Source organism: Heterodontus francisci, chromosome 28 (genome assembly GCF_036365525.1).
Source record: "Heterodontus francisci isolate sHetFra1 chromosome 28, sHetFra1.hap1, whole genome shotgun sequence".
NCBI classification, from domain to species: Eukaryota; Metazoa; Chordata; class Chondrichthyes; order Heterodontiformes; family Heterodontidae; genus Heterodontus; species Heterodontus francisci.
The window spans coordinates 31,513,827-31,536,799 of record NC_090398.1 but is presented as its reverse complement, the minus strand read 5'-3'; the positions used below and the strand labels follow the sequence as shown (position 1 = coordinate 31,536,799).

The 22,973-nt window shown below is 45.9% G+C and overlaps 1 protein-coding gene across 2 annotated transcripts in view; it reads right to left on the bottom strand.

Annotated features, from left to right (window-relative positions):
• LOC137385169 (NACHT, LRR and PYD domains-containing protein 3-like) overlaps positions 1 to 22,973 on the bottom strand; it is a 103,889-nt gene that overhangs the window by 66,799 nt on the left and 14,117 nt on the right. For both annotated transcript variants that reach the window (XM_068060138.1, XM_068060137.1), the window contains exon 7: positions 3,288 to 3,454. In XM_068060138.1, coding sequence (XP_067916239.1) covers positions 3,288 to 3,454 — 167 coding nt within the window. The remainder of the gene's footprint in view (positions 1 to 3,287; positions 3,455 to 22,973) is intronic.

The window sequence follows — 22,973 nt, the reverse complement described above, 5'->3', positions numbered from 1 at the left end:
TTCTTTTACCAATCACCTACAATCAGTGTCCTCTGGTTCTCGATCCTCTGCCAACAGGAGTAATTTCTCCCTATCTGCTCTGTCCAGACCCCTCATGATTTTGAACAATCTCCTCTCAACCTTCTCTTCTCTAAGCAGAACATCTCCACCTTCTCCAATCTATCCACCTAAATGAAGTTCCTCGTAACGGCCTGCTTGGGTCTGCAAATGAAACCCGACCCGAGTCCAACAGAACTACATCCGAGCTGAGCCCGAGGCCTTTCATTTTTCCCATGCCTGACCCGACCACCGGAATATAATCAAATTTATTGAAGATGTAGTGCTCTACCTTCGATGGAATCACTCACTGCAGACGAGTGCGGAGTGTTTCCCGCCTTGACGTACTGGCTGTCACTGTGTCTGACCCAGCCCAACCCGAACCGAGCCCGAATGCTGGACCCGGAAGAGCGACCCGAACCAACCCGAACCCAACACATGTCAGTGGGTCCCGTCGGGTTCGGGTTGGGTAGCCATGCTCTAGTTCCTCATCCCTGGAACCATTCTCCTGAATCTTCTCTGCACCCTCTTTAATGCCTTCACATTCTTCTAAAGGGTGGTGCCCAGAACAGGCACAATATCCAGATGAGTCTGAACCAGTGTTTTATACAGGTTTATCATAACTGCCTTGTTTTTGTACTCTATGCCCCTAATTATAAAGACAAGGATCCCGTATGCTTTGTGAACCCCTTTCTCAACCTGCTCTGCCACCTTCAATTATTTCTGCACATACACCCCAGGTCCTTCTGCTCCTGCACCTCATTTAGAATTTCACTCTTCATTTTATATTGTCTCTCATTCTTTCTATCAAAACGTATCACTTCATACTTCACTGCATTAAATTTCACCTGCTACTTGTCCACCCATTCCACCAGCCTGTCTACATCCTTTTGAAGTTCACTGTCCTCTGCACAGTTCACAATACTTTCAAGTTTTCTGTCATCCACAAATTTTGAAATTGTGCCCTGTACACACAACCCTAGGTCATTAATACATATCAGGAAAAGCACTGGTACCAACACCGACCCCTGGGGAATCCCACTATATAACTTCCTCCAGTCCGAGGAAATAGGATGCAGAATTTATGAACATTTAGGTGCAGCCTCAAACAGTGGTTATGGAGGGAGATGGAAAGAAGCAGCAAGGAGACAGGGTTTGTGTTAAAAGATGACAATGTCATCAGTCATCATAATATTTAACTTGAGGAAAATTGAAACCGAATAAAGAACGAAAGAACAATGAGACGGATCTTGTGATCTGTGGTGAATGGACTGCACACTGGCACTTGTCCATCAACATTTTATAGGCAGTTGTGCTGGAGGTTCTTTTCAGTCAACTCCTGAAAACACAAAAACCCCTTTACAAAGCATCTGGAACCTGTGTGAACAGGGGAAGATTAACCAGTCAGATTGAAAATTTGTTAATGAACGGCACAGAGTCTGAAGCAGGAAGTGTCAGTTTGGATATTTAATTCAATGTCAAACCAGGTACAGAAAGCACAATAACAAGAGGGAAAGAATAATTAGATCGGGAGAGAGGGAAAAGAGACAGCAAGAAAAAGTAAAAACAATTAAAATGCATTTATTTTCTTTAATCTCCAACAATAATTTAAATTTGAAGGAACGAGACTCCACAATTGTAAAAGTCATTTTTCCATGCCAGCGAGGTTGTTTGGCAGTAATTAAGATTTATCACTCTGCTAAAAAATTACTTACACTGGAATGAACAAGCTGTAACATTTTTTCTGACCAGTTTAAAGTGTATCTATTCGGTAAATTCAGCAACTTCACACAGTTCAATGGTAAATCACCAATGAAGCTTTTGGAGGAGCACAGCATCTCAGACAGAAACTGAGAGATTTCTGTGTTTAACTGGGCATGTGCAGCCGCTGAAAGTTACTGTCCAGTTTAATGTTAGCAATGGCAAGCACTGTTAGCCTCACTATTATTTCTACTGCAAAATCCAGCTGCTTATAAAACATTAAACTACAACATTTTATCTCCTAGTCATGCTTTCCATAACCAAAATGGAGCAGAAGTCAATCTATTTGTCTGAAAATAACAGACAGAATATGTTCAATTTCCTGACCTTCCGCCAGGCTGTGGTGTTCCACAGCAAGAATATAGGGGCAGGAAATTACAGACTGAATGAGCTCAATTTCCTGCTATTTCTCTGCAGTGAGGTTTCACAGCAAGAGCACAGGGCCAGGAAATTTCTTCCATCCGTTTTTAAAACGCGCCATTTATAGGAAGTAAAAGCATCGGGGAAAGAAAAACCGACATGCAGATTGACTAGGATGCTGTTAATGAGGAATGTGGAATTACTGTTACAGTGAGGGATTTGAGAACTTTGGGCTCATTCCACTCGAGGGTGAGCAGATTAAGTGAGGAGTTGCTGCAGGTCTTCAGATTCTGAAGAGAAATGATCAAATAAATAGATTATAGTTTTCACTGATTGGCCAAAGAACAAATATTTAAGTAAATTTGATGCATTCAGACTGAATTTGGAAAAATGTCTTCATATACACAATGTGTTTAAAAAGCATAATTTACTCCCAAAAACTACTGTGGAAGCAAGTGGGCAAATGTTTATTCAGGAGAATTCTGTTGGTGTGTGAAAAAGTAGGAAAGATAGAGTATGGGGAATGATCATAAAATTGGGACTAGATTGAATGGATATTGATGTTAATGGGTGGTAAACAGATGCTTGAGATTTGACTAGTTTTTCAACTTGTGCAGGTGGTAGCAGATCCATCGTCCATTATATACCCTGTCTGATTTTCATTCCCATTTACTTCTCTTCCATTAAAAGGAACTAACAGAACATTACAGGCTGTTTGTATGGAATTTTCCAAAGTGCTCTTCCGGGGAGTGACCCTCCACAGCAAGTTCTACTGCCCAGATTGTGCCTGCACTGAAGTTGGAATTGGTGATGTGTGGGGGAGAATAAACCCTGCACAACATCAGGTTTTCAATCCCCATCGCTGGCTTCTGGTTAGTTTCCCTGTTTGGGTCTCACATTTTATCCATTTGAAGATTTTTGTTTTTGTTCTTGAAATGCCGGTAATACCCGCTGGGTATTTTCACCTCTTCATATCATTGTTTCAGATTCATAATATGTTCAGGTTTATCCATTTCTTTTCTATTTGACCTGTTTCTCTTCTGTAACATTCTATGATTATAAGATCTGATATCCTGTTAGTTCTGTGGTGTTTAAATAATCCAAACTCATTCTGTGTCTCTCTCACTTACCCCATGTTCTTGTCCACTGAAATGTCTCTCGTATGTTACCAATGAGCTGACTCTGTCCACTCCTTCTTCAATTGCCTGTTCTAGTCTGTCCCAGTAGAGTTTTGTCAACTTGAACAACTGGTAATCGTCATAATTTGTCAAGAAATCAGTGATGGTGGAGTTCGGATCTGTGAACACAAATGGAGAAAACTAAACATATTATCGACATTCTATCCAGAATGTGACATTTCCTCTTATAACAAACGGCTACAACCTTCACTGAGACAAACATCTTCTGAAAACCCAAACATACCACATGTGCTACATTCTATAAGTCTCAACAAAGATGTCTCTTAATGTGTTCGGATATTGTGCTCATGAATGGAAAATAATGTTTACTTTGGATAGATACTTACATACTTATAAACACTCTACACATGGGTAGGGTGAATGCTCAATATTCACAAACCCTTCAGGGAAAAGTATTGAAGAAATTGGAGAAAGTGATTGGGGATTCTAGTGGTTACTGACCGGTGATAAGGGGTGTGGGTGGTTCCCACTCTTTACCTTCCAACTGACTGAAAATGTGTTTGGTTAAAGTGATGTGCTCGTGCTCTGAGTGTCTATTGGTCAAATAAACAGACAATTGACAGGTTTTCTCATAGGTTGAAAACAGAAGATTAAATATTTTTTCGCTATTCCCAAAATGGCTGTAACCTCATTCATGTCCACATTTACTCTCACACTCATACACAGGGATAGATAGATAGAGAAGTAAAGGGGTAAGTAGGTCAAAGTGAGGTTGGTGTTCGTGGTTTACAGGAACCCTGTGAGAACTTCTCTAGTGGATGGGCTTTTTTTTTTAAAGTTGCAGGCCTGGGTTGCTTGTAGACTTGAGCTTGTTGAGATGTTTGTAAGGATTTCTGGTGGTTATGATTTCAGACTTGAGTTGATGGTCATTTTAAACTCTGTGTTGTGTTGCAGCAGGGTTTGTCCTCCTTGGCTGGGCTGCTTTCGAAGGTGTTAGCTGGATGATTTGTTGAGATCTCTGTCTCTCTGCAGAGGGCTGGCTTTAGAAGGTAAAAATCTCTCACAATTCAAAAATGTCTCTTGATGGTTCAGGATGAGTGTAATTGACACCTCTTAGCTTGGAATACATATACTGTTTGATCCTCAGTGCAAAAGTGATTTTTTTTTTATACAAGTCTTAAATTTGAGTTCTATATTTTCAATTGAGGGAGGGAGGAAGGAAGGAATGGGAGTCACACGACTGCACACATGACACCCATACCTCAATTTTCCAACTGCTACAGCTGGCATTAACAGCCATTTCTTGTTTAAGTGTTTTAGATCATCCCCTTCTTTGAATGAGGCACAATGATACTTGAAATTCCTTTTGCGTCTAAATGTAGCCCTAGAATTTGTTTTAAACCTGGTTCTGTGAATTGTCTCTTGCCTTTAAGTCCGAGTTATGTGTTGTCAAACAGAATTGGTTTTACTCTAGCATCTGTAGTACTTTGGGAACTTTAATATCAAACATGTCGTTGTTTGTGAGGTTTTGCCTAAAGAGTAATTCAATTTTGGCTCCTGAGTCCTTGAAGTGATCATTTTTTTTCAGGCGGATGCAGGGACCTCTTTTCTGAGCCAAGGTTTGTAATATGAAAATTTTTGTTACTGCATTGTTCTTGGCTGATGGCAAGAGTCTGTACAGACTTTAACCCATTAACTGCTGTTTCCACAACACATGGATTCAGCAGCTCAAACTCCAGCATATCGATAACTCTTATCTCTCGGTTAATAAATTGATTTTTAGCCCCAGTGAAGCATAGGGATTCTCCTCCTGCACTTTGTCCTTAGTGGATTCTAATCGCTGGGTTTCATTAGCTTTGGATTTAGAAACTGATTGTTTGATTCTTCAGTGGGAAAATCCACACTGACCTCGCTCCTAGTTTTCTTGTGCCTTTCACAAATCCTGTTTACCTCAGGAAATTTTACATTCCCTTTTCCTTTACCATTATGCAAATAGTTCTTGTAGCTAACCTGATCTTGTGTGATATTGGAACACATGCTCACAACTTGTATAACAATAGTCACTGGCTTGACTGCAGTGTCCAATCTACCTTAACAGGCCCAGATTTTCCACAGTGGGAACCTAGTGGTTTATCATCTTGGTTCCTTCTTTTAATCGTTGAAGACTGATCTGTTTTTCCTTCCCTTCTCTCCTTTTCTCAAGCCCATTTCTGCTTCTTCTACATCCATCTCATTTCTCCCTGACCTGTAACAGTTACTGGTTTATTCTGAATTTAAGGTCTGTGTGTTAATTTATAATCGGTCATTTTTGCTGTGTCTCTCACCGTTAATTCTTTGTTCTTCAATTTGGGTTCTTATATTAGTTGGCATGTTACTTTTAAATTCTTCCAGAAAAATCACTTCTGTCAAATTTTCACATGAGGGTTTTAGCCTGAGAGATTGAGAGCCAAATGTTTAATTCTTTCAAATTCAATGCAAGTCCAGGTAGGTCTCTTCCTAACATTTCAAAACTGTTACCGACAGGCTTCAGGGACTAACTTGTACACATTCAGAATTGCTGTTTTAGTTTGTTCATAATCGAGACAGCTTTCTTCTGATAACAGAGAAAAAGCTCAACGAGCTCATTGAATTTTGGCACTAACCATGAGTGTCTCAAAACATCAAAGTATTGTTCCGAATTCTGGATAAGGTTTGAGTGGCTGGTGACATTCTCACCTTGTGCTGGCAGCCTGTTTAACTCAAACTTTCTCACCTCTCTTTCTTTCTGCAATTGTATTTACTCCCTTTTCAACTGAAACTCTATTTCCTCTTTTTCTTTCTGAAACTGCATCTCCTCTTTTCAACTGAATTTTAGCGAGGATAATTTTCGCAGACTCCAGTTCAATGCTTTTTTTTTTCCTTCTGGTTCAGGGGTAAATTTAAAATAGCTAGCTGGACTCTTCAGTATTTCAGGTTTCTTTTCTTCTTTCTTTTGGGCCTCCTTATCTCGAGAGACAATGGATACGCGCCTGCAGGTGGTCAGTGGTTTGTGAAGCAGCGCCTGGAGTGGCTAGCAAGGCCAATTCTAGAGTGACAGACTCTTCCACAGGTGCTGCAGAGAAATTTGTTTGTCGGGGTTGTTGCACAGTTGGCTCTCCCCTTGTGCCTCTGTCTTTTTTCCTGCCAACTACTAAGTCTCTTCGACTCGCCACATTTTAGCCCTGTCTTTATGGCTGCCCGCCAGCTCTGGCGAACGCTGGCAACTGACTCCCACGACTTGTGATCAATGTCACAGGATTTCATGTTGCGTTTGCAGATGTTTTTAAAGCGAGCTCGCTGTACAATGTGTCTTTGGGGATCCTGCCATCCTCCATGTGGCTCACATGGCCAAGCCATCTCAAGCGCCACTGACTCAGTAGTGTGTACAAGCTGGGGATGTTGGCCGCCTCGAGGACTTCTGTGTTGGGGATACGGTCCTGCCACCTAATGCCAAGTATTCTCTGGAGGCAGCGAAGAAGGAATGAATTGAGACGTCGCTCTTGGTTGACATATGTTGTCCAGGCCTCGCTGCCATAGAGCAAGGTACTGAGGACACAGGCCTGATACACTCGGACTTTTGTGTTCCGTGTCAGTGCACCATTTTCCCACACTCTCTTGGCCAGTCTGGACATAGCAGTGGAAGCCTTCCCCATGTGCTTGTTGATTTCTGCATCTGGAGACAGGTTACTGGTGATATTTGAGCCTAGGTAGGTGAACTCTTGAACCACTTCCAGAGCGTGGTCGCCAATATTGATGGATGGAGCATTTCTGACATTCTGCCCCATGATGTTCGTTTTCTTGAGGCTGATGGTTTGGCCAAATTCATTGCAGGCAGCCGCAAACCTGTCGATGAGACTCTGCAGGCACTCATGAGTGTGAGATGTTAAAGCAGCATCGTCAGCAAAGAGGAGTTCCCTGATGAGGACTTTCCGTACTTTGGACTTCGCTCTTAGATGGGCAAGGTTGAACAACCTGCCCCCTGATCTTGTGTGGAGGAAAATTCCTTCTTCGGAAGACTTGAACGCATGTGAAAGCAGCAGGGAGAAGAAAATCCCAAAAAGTGTGGGTGCGAGAACACAGCCCTGTTTCACGCCACTCAGGATAGGAAAGGGCTCTGATGAGGAGCCACCATGTTGAATTGTGCCTTTCATATTGTCATGGAATGAGGTGATGATACTTCATAGCTTTGGTGGACATCCGATCTTTTCTAGTAGTCTGAAGAGACCACGTCTGCTGACGAGGTCAAAGGCTTTGATGAGATCAATGAAAGCAACGTAGAGGGGAATCTGTTGTTCACAGCATTTCTCCTGTATCTGACGAAGGGAGAACAGCATGTCAACGGTTGATCTCTCTGCACGAAAGCCACACTGTGCCTCAGGGTAGGCGCACTCGGCCAGCTTCTGGAGCCTGTTCAGAGCGACTCGAGCAAAGACTTTCCCCACTATGCTGAGCAGGGAGATTCCATGGTAGTTGTTGCAGTCACCGCGGTCACCTTTGTTTTTATACAGGGTGATGATATTGGCATCGCGAATGTCCTGTGGTACTGCTCCCTCATCCCAGCACAGGCATAGCAGTTCATGTAGTGCTGAGAGTATAGCTGGCTTGGCACTCTTGATTATTTCAGAGGTAATGCTGTCCTTCCCAGGGGCTTTTCCGCTGGCTAGAGAATCAATGGCATCACTGAGTTCCGATTTGGTTGGCTGTATGTCCAGCTCATCCATGACTGGTAGAGGCTGGGCTGCCTTGAGGACAGTCTCAGTGACAACATTCTCCCTGGAGTACAGTTCTAGGTAGTACTCAACCCAGCGGTCCATTTGCTTGTGTTGGTCAGTGATTGTGTCCCCTGATTTAGATTTGAGGGGGGCGATCTTCTTGATGGTTGGCCAAAGAGCTCTCTTAATGTCATCATACATTCCTCTGTTTCCGGTGTCTGAGGCCAGCTGAATATGACTGCAGAGGTGTTGCCAGTAGTCGTTTGCGCAGCGCCTGGCTGTTCTTTGTGCAGTGCTTCTGGCTGCTTTAAGTGCTGCGGATGTTAAATCGCTGGGGGCTTTCTTGTAGTTCAACAATGCAATGCGCTTAGCGGCTATGACAGGTTCCAGCTCTTCATTATGAGATTGAAACCAGTCTGCATTTCTCTTCGCACTTTTGCCGTAGGTGGTCAAAGCTGACTCATAGATGGCGTCTCTGATGTGGGCTCACTTGGTCTCAGCATCCCCTGTGGGAGTGTTTTGAAGGGCTGTTACAAGTGAATTTAGAAATTTTTGTAACAGCTGTGGGTGAGAAATTCTGCTCGTGTTGATGCGCGGGCGGCCCTTCTGCTTGGAATGATGCAACTTCTTTGGTCTGAGTCTAACCTTGCTGCACACCAGGGAGTGGTCGGTGTCGCAGTCCGCACTGTGGAAGCTGCGTGTGATTTGAACACTGTTTAAGGCGGCTCGCCTTGTGACAATGAGGTCTAGCTGGTGCCAATGACGCGATCTTGGGTGCCTCCATGAAACCTGGTGACAGGGTTTAGTGTGAAAGAATGAGTTGGTGATGCAGAGGTTATGATAGGTACACAACACAAGCAGTCTCTGCCCGTTCTCATTCATCCTTCCAACGCCATAGCGCCCAAGGTAGGAGGGCCATGAGTCATGGTCGGCCCCAACCCTGGCATTAAAGTCCCCCAGCAGGAATAGGTGTTCGGTGTTGGGGATGCTGCTAATGATGTTATGGAGTTGCTCGTAGAACTGGTCTTTAGCTTCAGGTGGGCAGCAGAGTGTTGGAGCATAGATGCTAAGTAGGTGTACTGGACCAGAGGTGGTGAGCAGTCGGATGGACAGTATGCGTTCCGAGCCATTTGAGGGAGGCTCTATCATGCTGAGCTCGGAGTTTCTGATGGCGAAGCCCACTCCATGCTGTCTTGGTTCTTCAGGATCCCTGCTCTGCCAGAAGAAGGTGTCGTCTTGCTCTGCTAGAGATCCACTCGCGGGGAGGCGAGTCTCCTGAAGTGCTGCAATGTCTACATTGAGTCTACTGAGCTCGTTGTTGATGATGGCGGTCTTCCGAGAATCGTTGATTTGTGTAAGGTCTTCCGACAGGCCAGGACACATAGTTCTGACGTTCCAACTTGCAAAGCGAAGGGCTGGTACCTTCTTTCCTTTTTTCATGTAGTTTGGTGCGGTGTATCAGTCCACCTTTCGGGCAATGACCCTGAGCTCCAAGCACCCACTGAAGCAGGTAGACTGTGGCGGGACAGAACTTTATTGACCGGGGGCTGCCCGGTTTGAGGCGGGCGGTAGCTATCCAGTGAGGTGCAATGACCTCTCCCACCGACAAAGGCAACCCGTGGCGCCCAGTTTCTACGCCAATTTATCTGGACTTATAACCCGTAACTGCTGCCTTCCATGTTGTGTCAGTCGCTGTGAGGCAACTATGGAGTGATCTCTCCATGGCGCATGCCTGGGCGAATTTATGGAGGTTGAGAGTTGCCCAGTCGTCAAAACTCCCCTCTCGGCCTTTCTGGTGGAGTCCAAAGGAGTGCAGAGCACGACGTTTGGCACCGGTATGGCTGCAGGAACTGCCGGAAACATGCCAAAGGTGACACATGACCGCCTACGGGGTTCCGCTCCAGATTATCTGTTCGGGTTTTACTCCCTTTGCCTTGGTCTCTCCCGAGACGCCCACAAGGCAGTGGGGTTGTTAGGGCCCCTACACAGGGTAGGAGGATGCCGGTGGGAGGAGGGGGTGCGTGGGGAAGGGGTGGAGGGAAGGGTGTGCGAGGGGGAGCTGGGAAGGGGGCTGTAAGGGGGTGGGGGATGCAGGGGAAGGGGGTGCGGGGTGGAAGATGGTGCGAGGGGGGGCGGGCTGGGACAGGGTTGTGAGGGGGTGAGCTGAGAGGGCGGAGCAGGGAAGGGGACTGGAGGTGGAAGGGGGGGGGGAAAAGGGGGGGAGGGGAAGCGGGTGCAGGTTTCTTTATTTGCTGTATAAAAGTGTCTCCCACCTCAGTAACTACAACTTTTAAATCTTCAATACTTAATTTAACATATTATGGGATATGTCTCCCTGCTCTACAACTCCTGAGCATTAAAGATGGCCATGTCTTTTGTTTTTACCAACGTGGAGAAGAAAAGAATGAACCTCTACGTGTCTCTGGTTAGGCCCCAACTAGAGAACTGTGTCCAGTTCTGGTCACCACTCTTCAGGAAGGATGTGAGGGTCCTTGAGAGGGTGCAGAGGAGATTTACCAGAATGGTTTCAGCGGTGGAGAATTTAGTTACAAGGTTAGGTTGGAAAAGCTGGGTTTGTTCTCCATGGAACAAAGGAGATTGAGCGGAGATTTACTAAAAGTGTACATGATTATGACAGGCTTTAATAAGTTAGATAAGAAAAAGCTGTTCCCATTAACAAATGTTACAAGGACTAGGGACACAGATTGAAAGCTTTGGGCAAAAGATGCCGGGGGAATATGAGGAAACACATTTTTACACAGTGGGTGATAATGACCTGGAACTCACTGCCCACAAGGGTGGTGGAAATGGAGACGATCAATAACTTCAAGAGGAAGTTGGATGGTCACCTGAGAGAAATAGACTTGCAGGGCGACGGGGATCGAGCCAGGGAGTGAAACTTACAACATAACTACGTGGAGAGCTGGCACGGACTCGACAGGCCAAATGGCCTCCTTCAATGCTGTAAATGATATGAGAAAACCCGTTTGCTTAATTTTCCACAAATCTCTTGTCTAACCTGCTGTTTCAGCTACTGGCTTCAAACCCCCAATTTCTTACTGACAAGTGGTAAGGTGTGTGGGTCATTCCCACTGTTTAACTAAACACGTTTGTGGTCAGTTGAAAGGTAAAGTGATGGGTTAGTCCTTTGAGTATCTTTAGGTCAAATAAACAGACAAATGACAGGTTTTATCACAGGGTTAACACAAAAGATTAAATATTTATTTTTTCACGATTCCCAAAATGGTGGTAACCTCATTCACATCCGCATTCACTCACACACTCATACACAAGAATAGAAAGGAAAAGGGGGAAGTAGGTTGGTGTTCGTGGTTTGCAGTAAACCTGTTGGAACTTCTCTGGTGGATGGGCTTTTTCATTTAAAGTTGCAGGCCTGGTTTGCTTGTAGACTTGAGCTTGTTGAGATGTTTGTATATTTTCTGGTGGTTAAGATTTCAGAATTGAGTTGATGGTCATTTTAAATTCTGTGCTGTGGTGTAGCAGGGTTCATCTGCCTTGGCTGGGCTGCTTTCAAAGGTGTCAGCTGGATGACTTGCTGAGATCTCTCCCTCTCCCCAGAGGGCTGCTTTTTTAAGGTAAGAAATCTCTCATTAGCTTCTGTTAGGAGACACTGGTCTTCTTCCCTGTGGTGACCAACAATGGACCAGGATGTGGTTATTTCACACCTTTGTTGTTTCAGAAGAACCTATTCAATTGAAAAATGTCTCTTGATGGTTCAGGATGAGTGTAATTGACACCTCTTAGCTTGAAATGTATCCTTTTGTCCTTGCCAGACAGGAAGACAGTTTGAATATACTGTGTGACCTGCAGTGGCCATTTTCTTCCAGCAAGTTATCCACATTTTTAAAAGTCAATTTTTTTATAACGCTTCAATTGAGTTCTGTATTTTCAATCGCTGCACTCCACATGAGCATGACATAATGCACACATCTCTAAAGGTAGACAAACAATGTTGTGAAGAGATAGCTGGTGAAAAATGGGTGTATTCATAGGATAGCTGACATCAAGTCAAAGGAGGGGACATTAGAACAACAAAGTGATTCCTGACAACGCAGCAGACCGCTGACATCATCAGAGTGCACCAAGATGCACAGACACGCAGCTACATCTTACCAGGACGAAGTGGCGCATGCGCGGGATGATGTCATCGTGCAGCACTAATGTCATCGCGTATCGGCACCTGGTCCATCTTCGCACATGCGCGTTGAAGCATCATCGGGTATCCAGCACCACGCACCCCCCCCCCTCTCCCCCCCGTTCCGCTGGAGGAAGTGGCTGAATGGGAGACTTTGAGGCTGGAGCTTGATCGCCTCAGCAACTCCCTCCAGACCTCGACGCTTCCTCCCCTCAGTTGCTCGCTCCAGACCTCGCTGCTCCCCCTCACCCGATTGTTACTCGCTTCGTACCACCCCGCTCTCCGGCTGCTAGCTCTGGGCTGCACCGCTTCCTTCCTCTCGGCCACTTGCTCCGGAGAGTGGAGTGGCATGAGCGGGGAACAATTGGCCAGGGGAGTGGGGGGGAGCGTCGAGGTCTGGAGAGAAGGGGGGTTGGGGGGTGGGGGGGGGGGAGCGAGTTGCCGAGGGGGGAGAGCGGCCAGTGGGACAGGAGCTAGTAGCTGCACTCGGGTAAAATCAGTCCTGGTCAGTCATATAAACAAATCGCAATAATGAATTGGCAGCACATTTTATAATCTGCCCGATTTTCGATCAGGGTGACAATACACTATTTTCCGATGGAAATTCAAGTATAAAATTCCTTTTGCATTCAATAGGATTACTGGAATATTAAATGTTTCTGAGGATTACAGTTAGTATCCTATAACTACATCGTAGCATATTACTGGGCTTCCATCCAACTTAATGTAAGGTTAGTTTGCTGGAACAATGTCGCCATAAGCATTTCCTGTGATAAATTGAGCAGTGCCATCTTTAATCCTGGCAGCTGCCAGAACGTCGCAGGCACTGACGTTCCAGTTGAAGAGCCTGTATTTGTGCATGTGCAAGCGCTGCGCCACCTGGTGGTTGTATTGTCAGCAAACGCAGCCTTCGAACAATTAGAAAGTTTGCTCAACGAGCTGGGCTTTAAGGAACATCTTGGAAAGTGAGATGGAGAGGCTGAGGGGATCAGGCAGGGAATTCCAGAACTTAGGATCTGGACAGCTGAAGGGATGCTGCCAATGGCGAGGCAAAAGAAGTGGGGGCTGCACAAGAGACCCGACTTAGAGGAAATTCTTTTAGTTTTAGTTTTGTTTTTACTTTTAGTTTTGGTTGCAGCAGCTTTGACAGAAGCGGAGGTACGGAGCGAACTTGCAGCTGGGAAGTCAGTTTCAGTGTAAGTTAAAAGTTAATTCCCTTTTGTTTTCGGAGGACCAGGGGACTGCTGGGTAAGTGCAAACTATATATTTGGGCGGTTTAAAATCACTTTCTTTTAGTTTTGGTTGCAGCAGCCTTGACAGAAGCGGAGGTACGGAGCGAACTTGCAGCTGGGAAGTCAGTTTCAGTGTAAGTTAAAAGTTAATTCCCTTTTGTTTTCGGAGGACCAGGGGACTGCTGGGTAAGTGCAAACTATATATTTGGGCGGTTTAAAATCACTTTCTTTTAGTTTTGGTTGCAGCAGCTTTGACAGAAGCGGAGGTACGGAGCGAACTTGCAGCTGGGAAGTCAGTTTCAGTGTAAGTTAAAAGTTAATTCCCTTTTGTTTTCGGAGGACCAGGGGACTGCTGGGTAAGTGCAAACTATATATTTGGGCGGTTTAAAATCACTTTCTTTTAGTTTTGGTTGCAGCAGCTTTGACAGAAGCGGAGGTACGGAGCGAACTTGCAGCTGGGAAGTCAGTTTCAGTGTAAGTTAAAAGTTAATTCCCTTTTGTTTTCGGAGGACCAGGGGACTGCTGGGTAAGTGCAAACTATATATTTGGGCGGTTTAAAATCACTTTCTTTTAGTTTTGGTTGCAGCAGCTTTGACAGAAGCGGAGGTACGGAGCGAACTTGCAGCTGGGAAGTCAGTTTCAGTGTAAGTTAAAAGTTAATTCCCTTTTGTTTTCGGAGGACCCAGGGGACTGCTGGGTAAGTAAAAACTATATATTTGGGCGGTTTAAAATCACTTTCTTTTAGTTTTGGTTGCAGCAGCTTTGACGGAAGCGGAGGTACGGAGCAAACTTGCAGCTGGGAAGTCAGTTTCAGTGCAAGTTAAAAGTTAATTCCCTTTTGTTTTCGGAGGACCAGGGGACTGCTGGGTAAGTAAAAACTAGATATTTGGGCGGTTTAAAATCACTTTCTTTTCGTTTTGGTTGCAGCAGCTTTGACAGAAGCGGAGGTACGGAGCAAACTTGCAGCTGGGAAGTCAGTTTCAGTGCAAGTTAAAAGTTAATTCCCTTTTGTTTTCGGAGGACCAGGGGACTGCTGGGTAAGTGCAAACTATATATTTGGGCGGTGGCTGTACCCGAGACACTACACATGTAGTATCTCCCACCCACCCTCCTCCTCTAATCAAAAAAAAAGGACTCTCTTGTGTTGATAAGGTAAGCTTTTTATTTTAAAAATTCTGTCCGTCGGATTGCTAAGCTAACAAGTTTTGACTTTTTTTTTGGTTTTTCAGTCGATTTGTTGGGAAGTTAGAATAGTGGGAATGGAGTTTAAGGCAATTGTATGTTCCTCCTGCAGAATGTGGGAGGTAAGGGTCGCCAAGAGTGTCCCTGCTGACTGCATCTGCGGGAAGTGCACCCAACTCCAGCTCCTCGAGAACCGCGTTAGGGAACTGGAGCTGGATGAACTTCGGATCATTCGGGAGGCGGAGGGGGTTATTGAGAGGAGTTATGGGGAGGTAGTCACTTCTCAGGTAAAAGAAGTAGGTAGATGGGTTACCGTCAGGGGAACGGGAGGGAACCAGCAGGCAATGCAGGGATCCCCTGTGGCCGTTTCCCTCAACAACAGGTATACCGTTTTGGATACTGTTGCGGGGGACGACTTACCAGGGGTAAGCAATGGGGTACAGGTCTCTGGCACAGAGTATGTCCCTGTTGCTCAGAAGGGAAGGGGGAAGAGGAGCAGAGCATTAGTCATTGGGGACTCCATAGTTAGGGGAACAGATAGGAGGTTCTGTGGGAACGAGAGAGACTCACGGTTGGTGTGTTGCCTCCCAGGTGCCAGGGTTCGTGATGTCTCGGATCGTGTTTTTGGGATCCTTAAGGGGGAGGGGGAGCAGCCCCAAGTCGTGGTCCACATAGGCACCAACGACATAGGTAGGAAGAGAGATGGGGATTTAAGGCAGAAATTCAGGGAGCTAGGGTGGAAGCTTAGAGCGAGAACAAACAGAGTTGTTATCTCTGGGTTGTTGCCCGTGCCACGTGATAGCGAAGCGAGGAATAGGGAGAGAGAGGATTTGAACACGTGGCTGCAGGGATGGTGTAGGAGGGAGGGTTTTGGTTTCCTGGATAATTGGGGCTCTTTCTGGGGTAGGTGGGACCTCTACAAACCGGATGGTCTTCACCTGAACCAGAGGGGTACCAATATCCTGGGGGGGGGAGATTTGCTAGTGCTCTTCGGGGGGGTTTAAACTAATCCAGCAGGGGGATGGGAACCTAAATTGTAGTTCCAGTGTACAGGATGTTGAGAGTAGTGAGGTCAGGGATAAGGTTACAAGGACGCAAGTGGGCACTGGCAAGCAAGAACTTGGTTTAAAGTGTGTCTACTTCAACGCCAGGAGCATCCGGAATAAGGTGGGGGAGCTTGCAGCATAGGTTGGTACCTGGGATCTCGATGTAGTGGCCATTTCGGAGACATGGGTAGAGCAGGGGCAGGAATGGATGTTGCAGGTTCCGGGATTTAGATGTTTCAGTAAGAACAGAGAAGATGGTAAAAGAGGGGGGGGTGTGGCATTGTTAATCAAGGAGAGTATTACAGCGGCAGAAAGGACGTTTGAGGACTCGTCTACTGAGGTAGTATGGGCTGAGGTTAGAAACAGGAGAGAAGAGGTCACCTTGTTGGGAGTTTTCTATAGACCTCCGAATAGTTCCAGAGATGTAGAGGAAAGGATAGCGAAGATGATTCTCGACAGGAGCGAGAGTAACAGGGTAGTTGTTATGGGGGACTTTAACTTTCCAAATATTGACTGGAAATACTATAGTTCGAGTACTTTAGATGGGTCAGTTTTTGTCTAGTGTGTGCAGGAGGGTTTTCTGACACAGCATGTAGACAGGCCAACCAGGGGCAATGCTACATTGGATTTGGTACTGGGTAATGAACCCGGCCAGGTGTTAGATTTAGATGTAGGTGAGCACTTTGGTGATAGTGATCACAATTCGGTTAGGTTTACCTTAGCGATGGGCAAGGACAGGTATATACCGCAGGGCAAGAATTATAGCTGGGGGAAAGGAAATTATGATGCGATTAGGCAAGATTTAGGATGCGTAGGATGGGGAAGGAAACTGCAGGGGATGGGCACAATCGAAATGTGGAGCTTATTCAAGGAGCAGCTACTGCGTGTCCTTGATAAGTATGTACCTGTCAGTCAGGGAGGAAGTTGTCGAGCGAGGGAGCCGTGGTTTACTAAAGAAGTTGAAGCGCTTGTCAAGAGGAAGAAGAAGGCTTATGTTAGGATGAGATGTGAAGGCTCAGTTAGGGCGCTTGAGAGTTACAAGCTAGCCAGGAAGGATCTAAAGGGAGAGCTAAGAAGAGCAAGGAGAGGACACGAGAAGTCATTAGCGGATCGGATCAAGGAAAACCCTGAGGCTTTCTATAGGTATATCAGGAATAAAAGAATGACTAGAGTTAGATTAGGGCAATCAAGGATAGTAGTGGGAAGTTGTGTGTGGAATCAGAGGAGATAGGGGAAGCGTTAAATGAATATTTTTCGTCAGTATTTGCAGTAGAGAAAGAAAATGTTGTCGAGGAGAATACTGAGATTCAGGCTACTAGGCTAGATGGGATTGAGGTTCACAAGGAGGAGGTGTTAGCAATTTTGGAAAGTGTGAAAATAGATAAGTCCCCTGGGCCAGATGGGATTTATCCTAGGATTCTCTGGGAAGCCAGGGAGGAGATTGCAGAGCCTTTGTCCTTGATCTTTATGTCGTCTTTGTCGACATGAATAGTGCCGGAAGACTGGAGGATAACAAATGTCGTCAACTTGTTCAAGAAGGGGAGTAGAGACAGCCCTGGTAATTATAGACCTGTGAGCCTTACTTCGGTTGTGGGTAAAATGTTGGAAAAGGTTATAAGAGACAGGATTTATAAACGTCTTGAAAAGAATCAGTTCATTAGCGATAGTCAGCACGGTTTTGTGAAGGGCAGGTCGTGCCTCACAAACCTTATTGAGTTTTTCGAGAAGGTGACCAAACAGGTGGATGAGGGTAAAGCAGTGGATGTGGTGTATATGGATTTCAGTAAGGCGTTTGATAAGGTTCCCCACGGTAGGCTATTGCAGAAAATACAGAAGTATGGGGTTGAAGGTGATTTAGAGCTTTGGATCAGAAATTGGCTAGCTGAAAGAAGACAGAGGGTGGTGGTTGATGGCAAATGTTCATCCTGGAGTTTAGTTACTAGTGGTGTACCGCAAGGATCTGTTTTGGGGCCACAGCTGTTTGTCATTTTTATAAATGACCTGGAAGAGGGTGCAGAAGGGTGGGTTAGTAAATTTGCGGATGACACGAAGGTCGGTGGAGTTGTGGATAGTGCCGAAGGATGTTGTAGGGTACAGAGGGACATAGATAGGCTGCAGAGCTGGGCTGAGGGATGGCAAATGGAGTTCAATGCGGAAAAGTGAGGTGATTCACTTTGGAAGGAGTAACAGGAATGCAGAGTACTGGGCTAATGGGAAGATTCTTGGCAGTGTAGATGAACCGAGAGATCTTGGTGTCCAGGTACATAAATCCCTGAAAGTTGCTACACAGGTTAATAGGGCTGTTAAGAAGGCATATGGTGTATTAGCTTTTATTAGTAGGGGGATCGAGTTTCGGAGCCACGAGGTCGTGCTGCAGCTGTACAAAACTCTGGTGAGGCCGCACCTGGAGTATTGTGTGCAGTTCTGGTCACCGCATTATAGGAAGGATGTGGAAGCTTTGGAAAGGGTGCAGAGGAGATTTACTAGGATGTTGCCTGGTATGGAGGGAAGGTCTTATGAGGAAAGGCTGAGGGACTTGAGGTTGTTTTCTTTGGAGAGAAGGAGGAGGAGAGGTGACTTAATAGAGACATATAAGATGATCAGAGGGTTAGATAGGGTGGATAGTGAGAGTCTTTTTCCTCGGATGGTGATGGCAAACACGAGGGGACATAGCTTTAAGTTGAGGGGTGATAGAAAGAGGACAGATGTCAGAGGTAGTTTCTTTACTCTGAGTAGTAGGGGCGTGGAATGCCCTGCCTGCAACAGTAGTGGACTTGCCAACTTTAAGGGCATTTAAGTGGTCATTGGATAGACATATGGATGAAAATGGAATAGTGTAGGTCAGATGGTTTCACAGGTCGGCGCAACATCGAGGGCCGAAGGGCCTGTTCTGCGCTGTAATGTTCTAATTCTAATTCTCAGAGCGTTGTAGGATTGGAGGAGGTTACAGAGATGTGTAAAGGAAGGCCATGGAAAGATTTGAACACATAGGTGAAAATTTTAATGATCAGGTAATGATTTAAAAATTATGGCATAAAGGAGGGAGTAGCAGCACTGATACAAAATTGGTTAAGGGTTAGAAAACTGTTGGTTCCCATGGTTCAGCACTAGAACCACTGGTGTTTTTGATGCACCTCAATGACTTGGAATTGGGTGTGCAAGTGCAGGGAACAATTTAGAAATTTGCAGGTCACATGAAACTTGGAAGTATAGTTAATGGTGAGGAAAATGATAATAGACATCAAGAGATCATAGACAGGCTGGTAGAATGAGTGGGCACATGGCAGCTGAAATTCAATACAGCAAAGTGTGATGTCTGGAATAATGAGGAGAGACGATACAAGCTGATGGTACAATTTTAAAGGAGGTGCCAGAACAGAGAAGCCTGGGGTGTTAGTGAACAAATCTTGGACAGTGGCAGGGCAGGCTAACAAAGCAGTTAATAACATATATGGGATCCTGGGATTTATAAATAGAGACATCGAGCACAAAAGTCAGGAGGTTATACTAAACCTATATAATACCAGTTCAGCCCCAACCAAACTGTCCAATTCTGGACACCACACTTTAGGAAGAGCATGAAGGCTTTGGAGAGGGTACAAAAAGATTTATTAGAATGGTTACAGGGCTGAGGGATTAATGTTACAGATATACTGTACAAACTGGAGTTGTTCTCAAAAGAGAAGGCGAAAAGGAAATTTGATAGTGGCGTTTAAATTATGAAGACTTTGAACAGAGTAAATAAAAATAAACTGTATCCAATGATTGAAGGTCAATGACCAGAGGACACAGAATTAAGGTGATTGGCAAAAGAGTCAGAGGCAGCATGAGGAAAAACTTGCTTCAGAGAGTATAAATTCAGGGGCCTCAGTGCTGCTTGTCTACATTGAGTGCTGCTGGAGGGCACAGAGTGTGAAGAAGGGAGTTTGTTAAGTGAGGGAGTTCAGTAAAGAGGGCAACTGTAAAATAATTAAGAGAAAACAATTTAACTTAAATTAACGTAATAAAGAAGGCAGGACAAGTGATGTGTCACGACTGCAGTATGTGGGAGCTCCTGGATGCCACAGCAATCCATGGCCACCATGTCTGTCGTAAGTGAGTGCAGCTTGAGAAGCTTCGGCTCAGAGTCATTGAGCTGGAGGCCGAGCTGCAGACACTGCAATGCATTAGGGAGGGGGAAAGTTACCTGGACACTTTGTTCCAGAAGGCAGTCACACTCCTTTGGTTCGTGGTCAGGGACAGGAGGGTGTGACTGCGAGTCAGACAGGTAAAGGGATCAAGAAGGTGGGAGCGGAGGAGGCACAGCCCTTGTAATTGAGCAACAAGTTCGAGGTTCTTGCAGCTTGTATGGAAAAGAGCGAGGGCTGCAGTGTGGGGGAGCAGATTGACCATGGCACCAGGAAGCCATTCAAGTGGGAGGAGCAAAAAGGAAAGTACTGGTAGTCGGGGACAGTATCGTGAGGGAGATTGACACTGTTCTCAGTAGCAAAGAGCGAGAGTCCAGAAGGCTGTGTTGCCTGCCCGGTGCCAGGGTGAGTGACATCTGCTCAGGAGAGGAGCTTACAGTGGGAGAGGGAGGATACAGTCATCGTGGTCCATGTAGGTACCAATGATACAGGCAGGACAAGGAAGGAGGTTCTGCAGAGTCAGTATGAGGAACTGGGCACCAAATGAAGAAGCAGAACCTCAAAGGGAATAATACTGGGGGAGGTGGTGGCGGAGTGTTATTGTCAGTGGACTAGTCCCCAAAGATCCGACGTACTGCTTTGGGGACATGTGTTCGAATCCCACCATGGCAGAAGGTGGAATTTGAATTCAACTAACAAATCTGAAATTAAAAGCTAGTCTAATGATGGCCATGAAAATATTACTAATTGTCAGAAAAAAACATCTGGTTCACTAATGTCCTTTAGGGAAGGAAATCTGCTGTCCTTACCTGGTCTGGCCTACATGCGACTCCAGACCCACAGCAATGTGGTTGACTCCTAAAATGGCCTAGCAAGTCACTTAGTTGTATCTAACTGCTACAAAGTCAATAAAGAATGAAACTAGACGGACCACCCGGCATTGACCTAGGCATCGGAAACGACAACGGCAAACCAGCCTGTCGACTCTGCAAAGTCCTCCTTAGTAACATCTGGGGGCCTGTGCCAAAGTTGGGAGAGCTGATCCACAGACTAGTCAAGCAACAATCTGGCATAGTCACACTCAGAGAATCATATCTTACAGATAATGTTCCAGACACCATCATCACCATCACCGGGTCTGTCCTGTCCCACTGGCAGGACAGACCCAGCAGAGGTGGCGGCACAGTGGTATACAGCATGGCCCGGGTATAAAATTAAAACCTGACCTGGGCCAGACCTGGCCACAGCCAACCCGAGCAATTTAATTTTTTTTCGCACCCGACCCGACCTGACACGAATATCCTTCATCTGTTCCAGCAGCAGGCTATTTCTGCAGATGGAGTTGTGGGGAATCATGGGTAAGCCTGATCCTGTGACTTCCCGGAAGCAGCACTGTCCAGCCCGATCCAAGCCCGAATACCGGAATCGGAATTTCAACCGGACACGAACCCGAAAAATGCACTCGGGTCTATTTGGGTTCGGGTTGGGTAGCCAGGCTTTACAGTGGTATACAGTCAGGAGGCAGTTGTCTGGGGAGTCCTCAACATGGACTCCAGATGCCATGAAGTCTCATGGTGTCAGGTCAAAGATGGCCCTCCTGCTGATGACCACCTACCGGTCTCCCTCAGCTGATGAATCCGGACTCTTCCATGTTGAACAGCACTTGGAGGAAGCACTGAGGGTAGCAAAGGGCACAGAATGTATTCTGGGTGGGGGACTTCAATGTCCATCACCAAGAGTGGCTCAGTAGCACCACTACTGACCGAGTCCTAAAGGACATAGCTGCTAGACTGAGTCCACAGCAGCTGGTAAGGGAACTAATAAGAGGGAAAAATATACTTGACATTGCCCTCACCAATCTACCTGTCGCAGATGCATCTGTCCATAGCAGTATTGGTAGGAGTGACCACCTCACAGTCCTTGTGGAGACGAGGTCCCGCCTTCACATTGAGGATATCCTCCATCCTGTTGTTTAGAACTATCACCGTGCTAAATGGGATAGATTTCGAAAAGATCTATCAATGCAAAACTCTGCATCCATGAGGCGCTGTGGGCCATCAGCAGCAGCAGAACTGTATTCAAGCACAATCTGTAACCCATGGCCCGGCATATCCCCCACTCTACCATTACCATCAAGCCAGGAGACCAACCCTGGTTCAATGAAGAGTGCAGGAGGGCATGCCAGGAGCAGCACCAGACATACCTCAAAATGAGGTGTCAACTTGGTGAAGCTACAACCCAGGACTACTTCCATGCCAAACTGCATAAGCAGCATGCGATCGACAGAGATAAGCGATCCCACAACAACGGATAGGATCTCAGCTCTGCAGTCCTGTCACATCCAGTCGTGAATAGTGCTGGACAATTAAACTACTAACAGGAGGAGGTGGCTCTACAAATATTCCCATCCTCAATGATGGGGGAACCCAGCACATCAGTGTGAAAGATAAGGCTGAAGCATTTGTAACAATCTTCAACTAGAAGTGCTGAGTGGATAATCCATCTCAGCCTCCTCCCGGAGTCCCCAGCATCACAAATGTCAGTCTTAAGACAATTCGAGTCACTCTGCCGCACCCCTAGCCAAGCTGTTTCAGTACAGCTATAACACTGGCATCTACTCAGCAATGTGGAAAATTGACCTGGTATGTCCTGTACATGAAAAGCAGGTCAAATCTAACCTGGCCAATCACCACCCAATCGGTCTACTCTCAATCATCAGTTATGTGATGGAAGGTATTGTTGACAGTGCTATCAAGCGGCACTTGCTCATCAATAACCTACTCTGACGCTCAGTTTGGGTTCCGTCAGGGTCATTCAGCTCTTGACCTCATTTCAGCCTTGGTTCAAACATGAACAAAAAAGCTGAACTCAAGAGGTGAGGAGAGAGTGACTGCCCTTGACATCAAGGCAGCATTTGACTGAGTATGGCATCAAGGAGCCCAAGGAAAGTGAAGTCAATGGGAATCAGGTAAAACTCTCCGCTGGTTGGAGTCGTACCTAGCGCAAAGGAAAATGGTTGTGGTTGTTGGAGGTCAATCATCTGAGCTCCAGGACATCACTGCAGGGGTTCCTCAGGGTAGTGTCCTCGGCCCAACCATCTTCAGCTGCTTCATCAATGACCTTCCTTCAAATCATAAGGTCAGAAGTGGGGATGTTCGCAGATGATTGCACAATGCTCAGAACCATTTGTGATTCCTCAGTTAC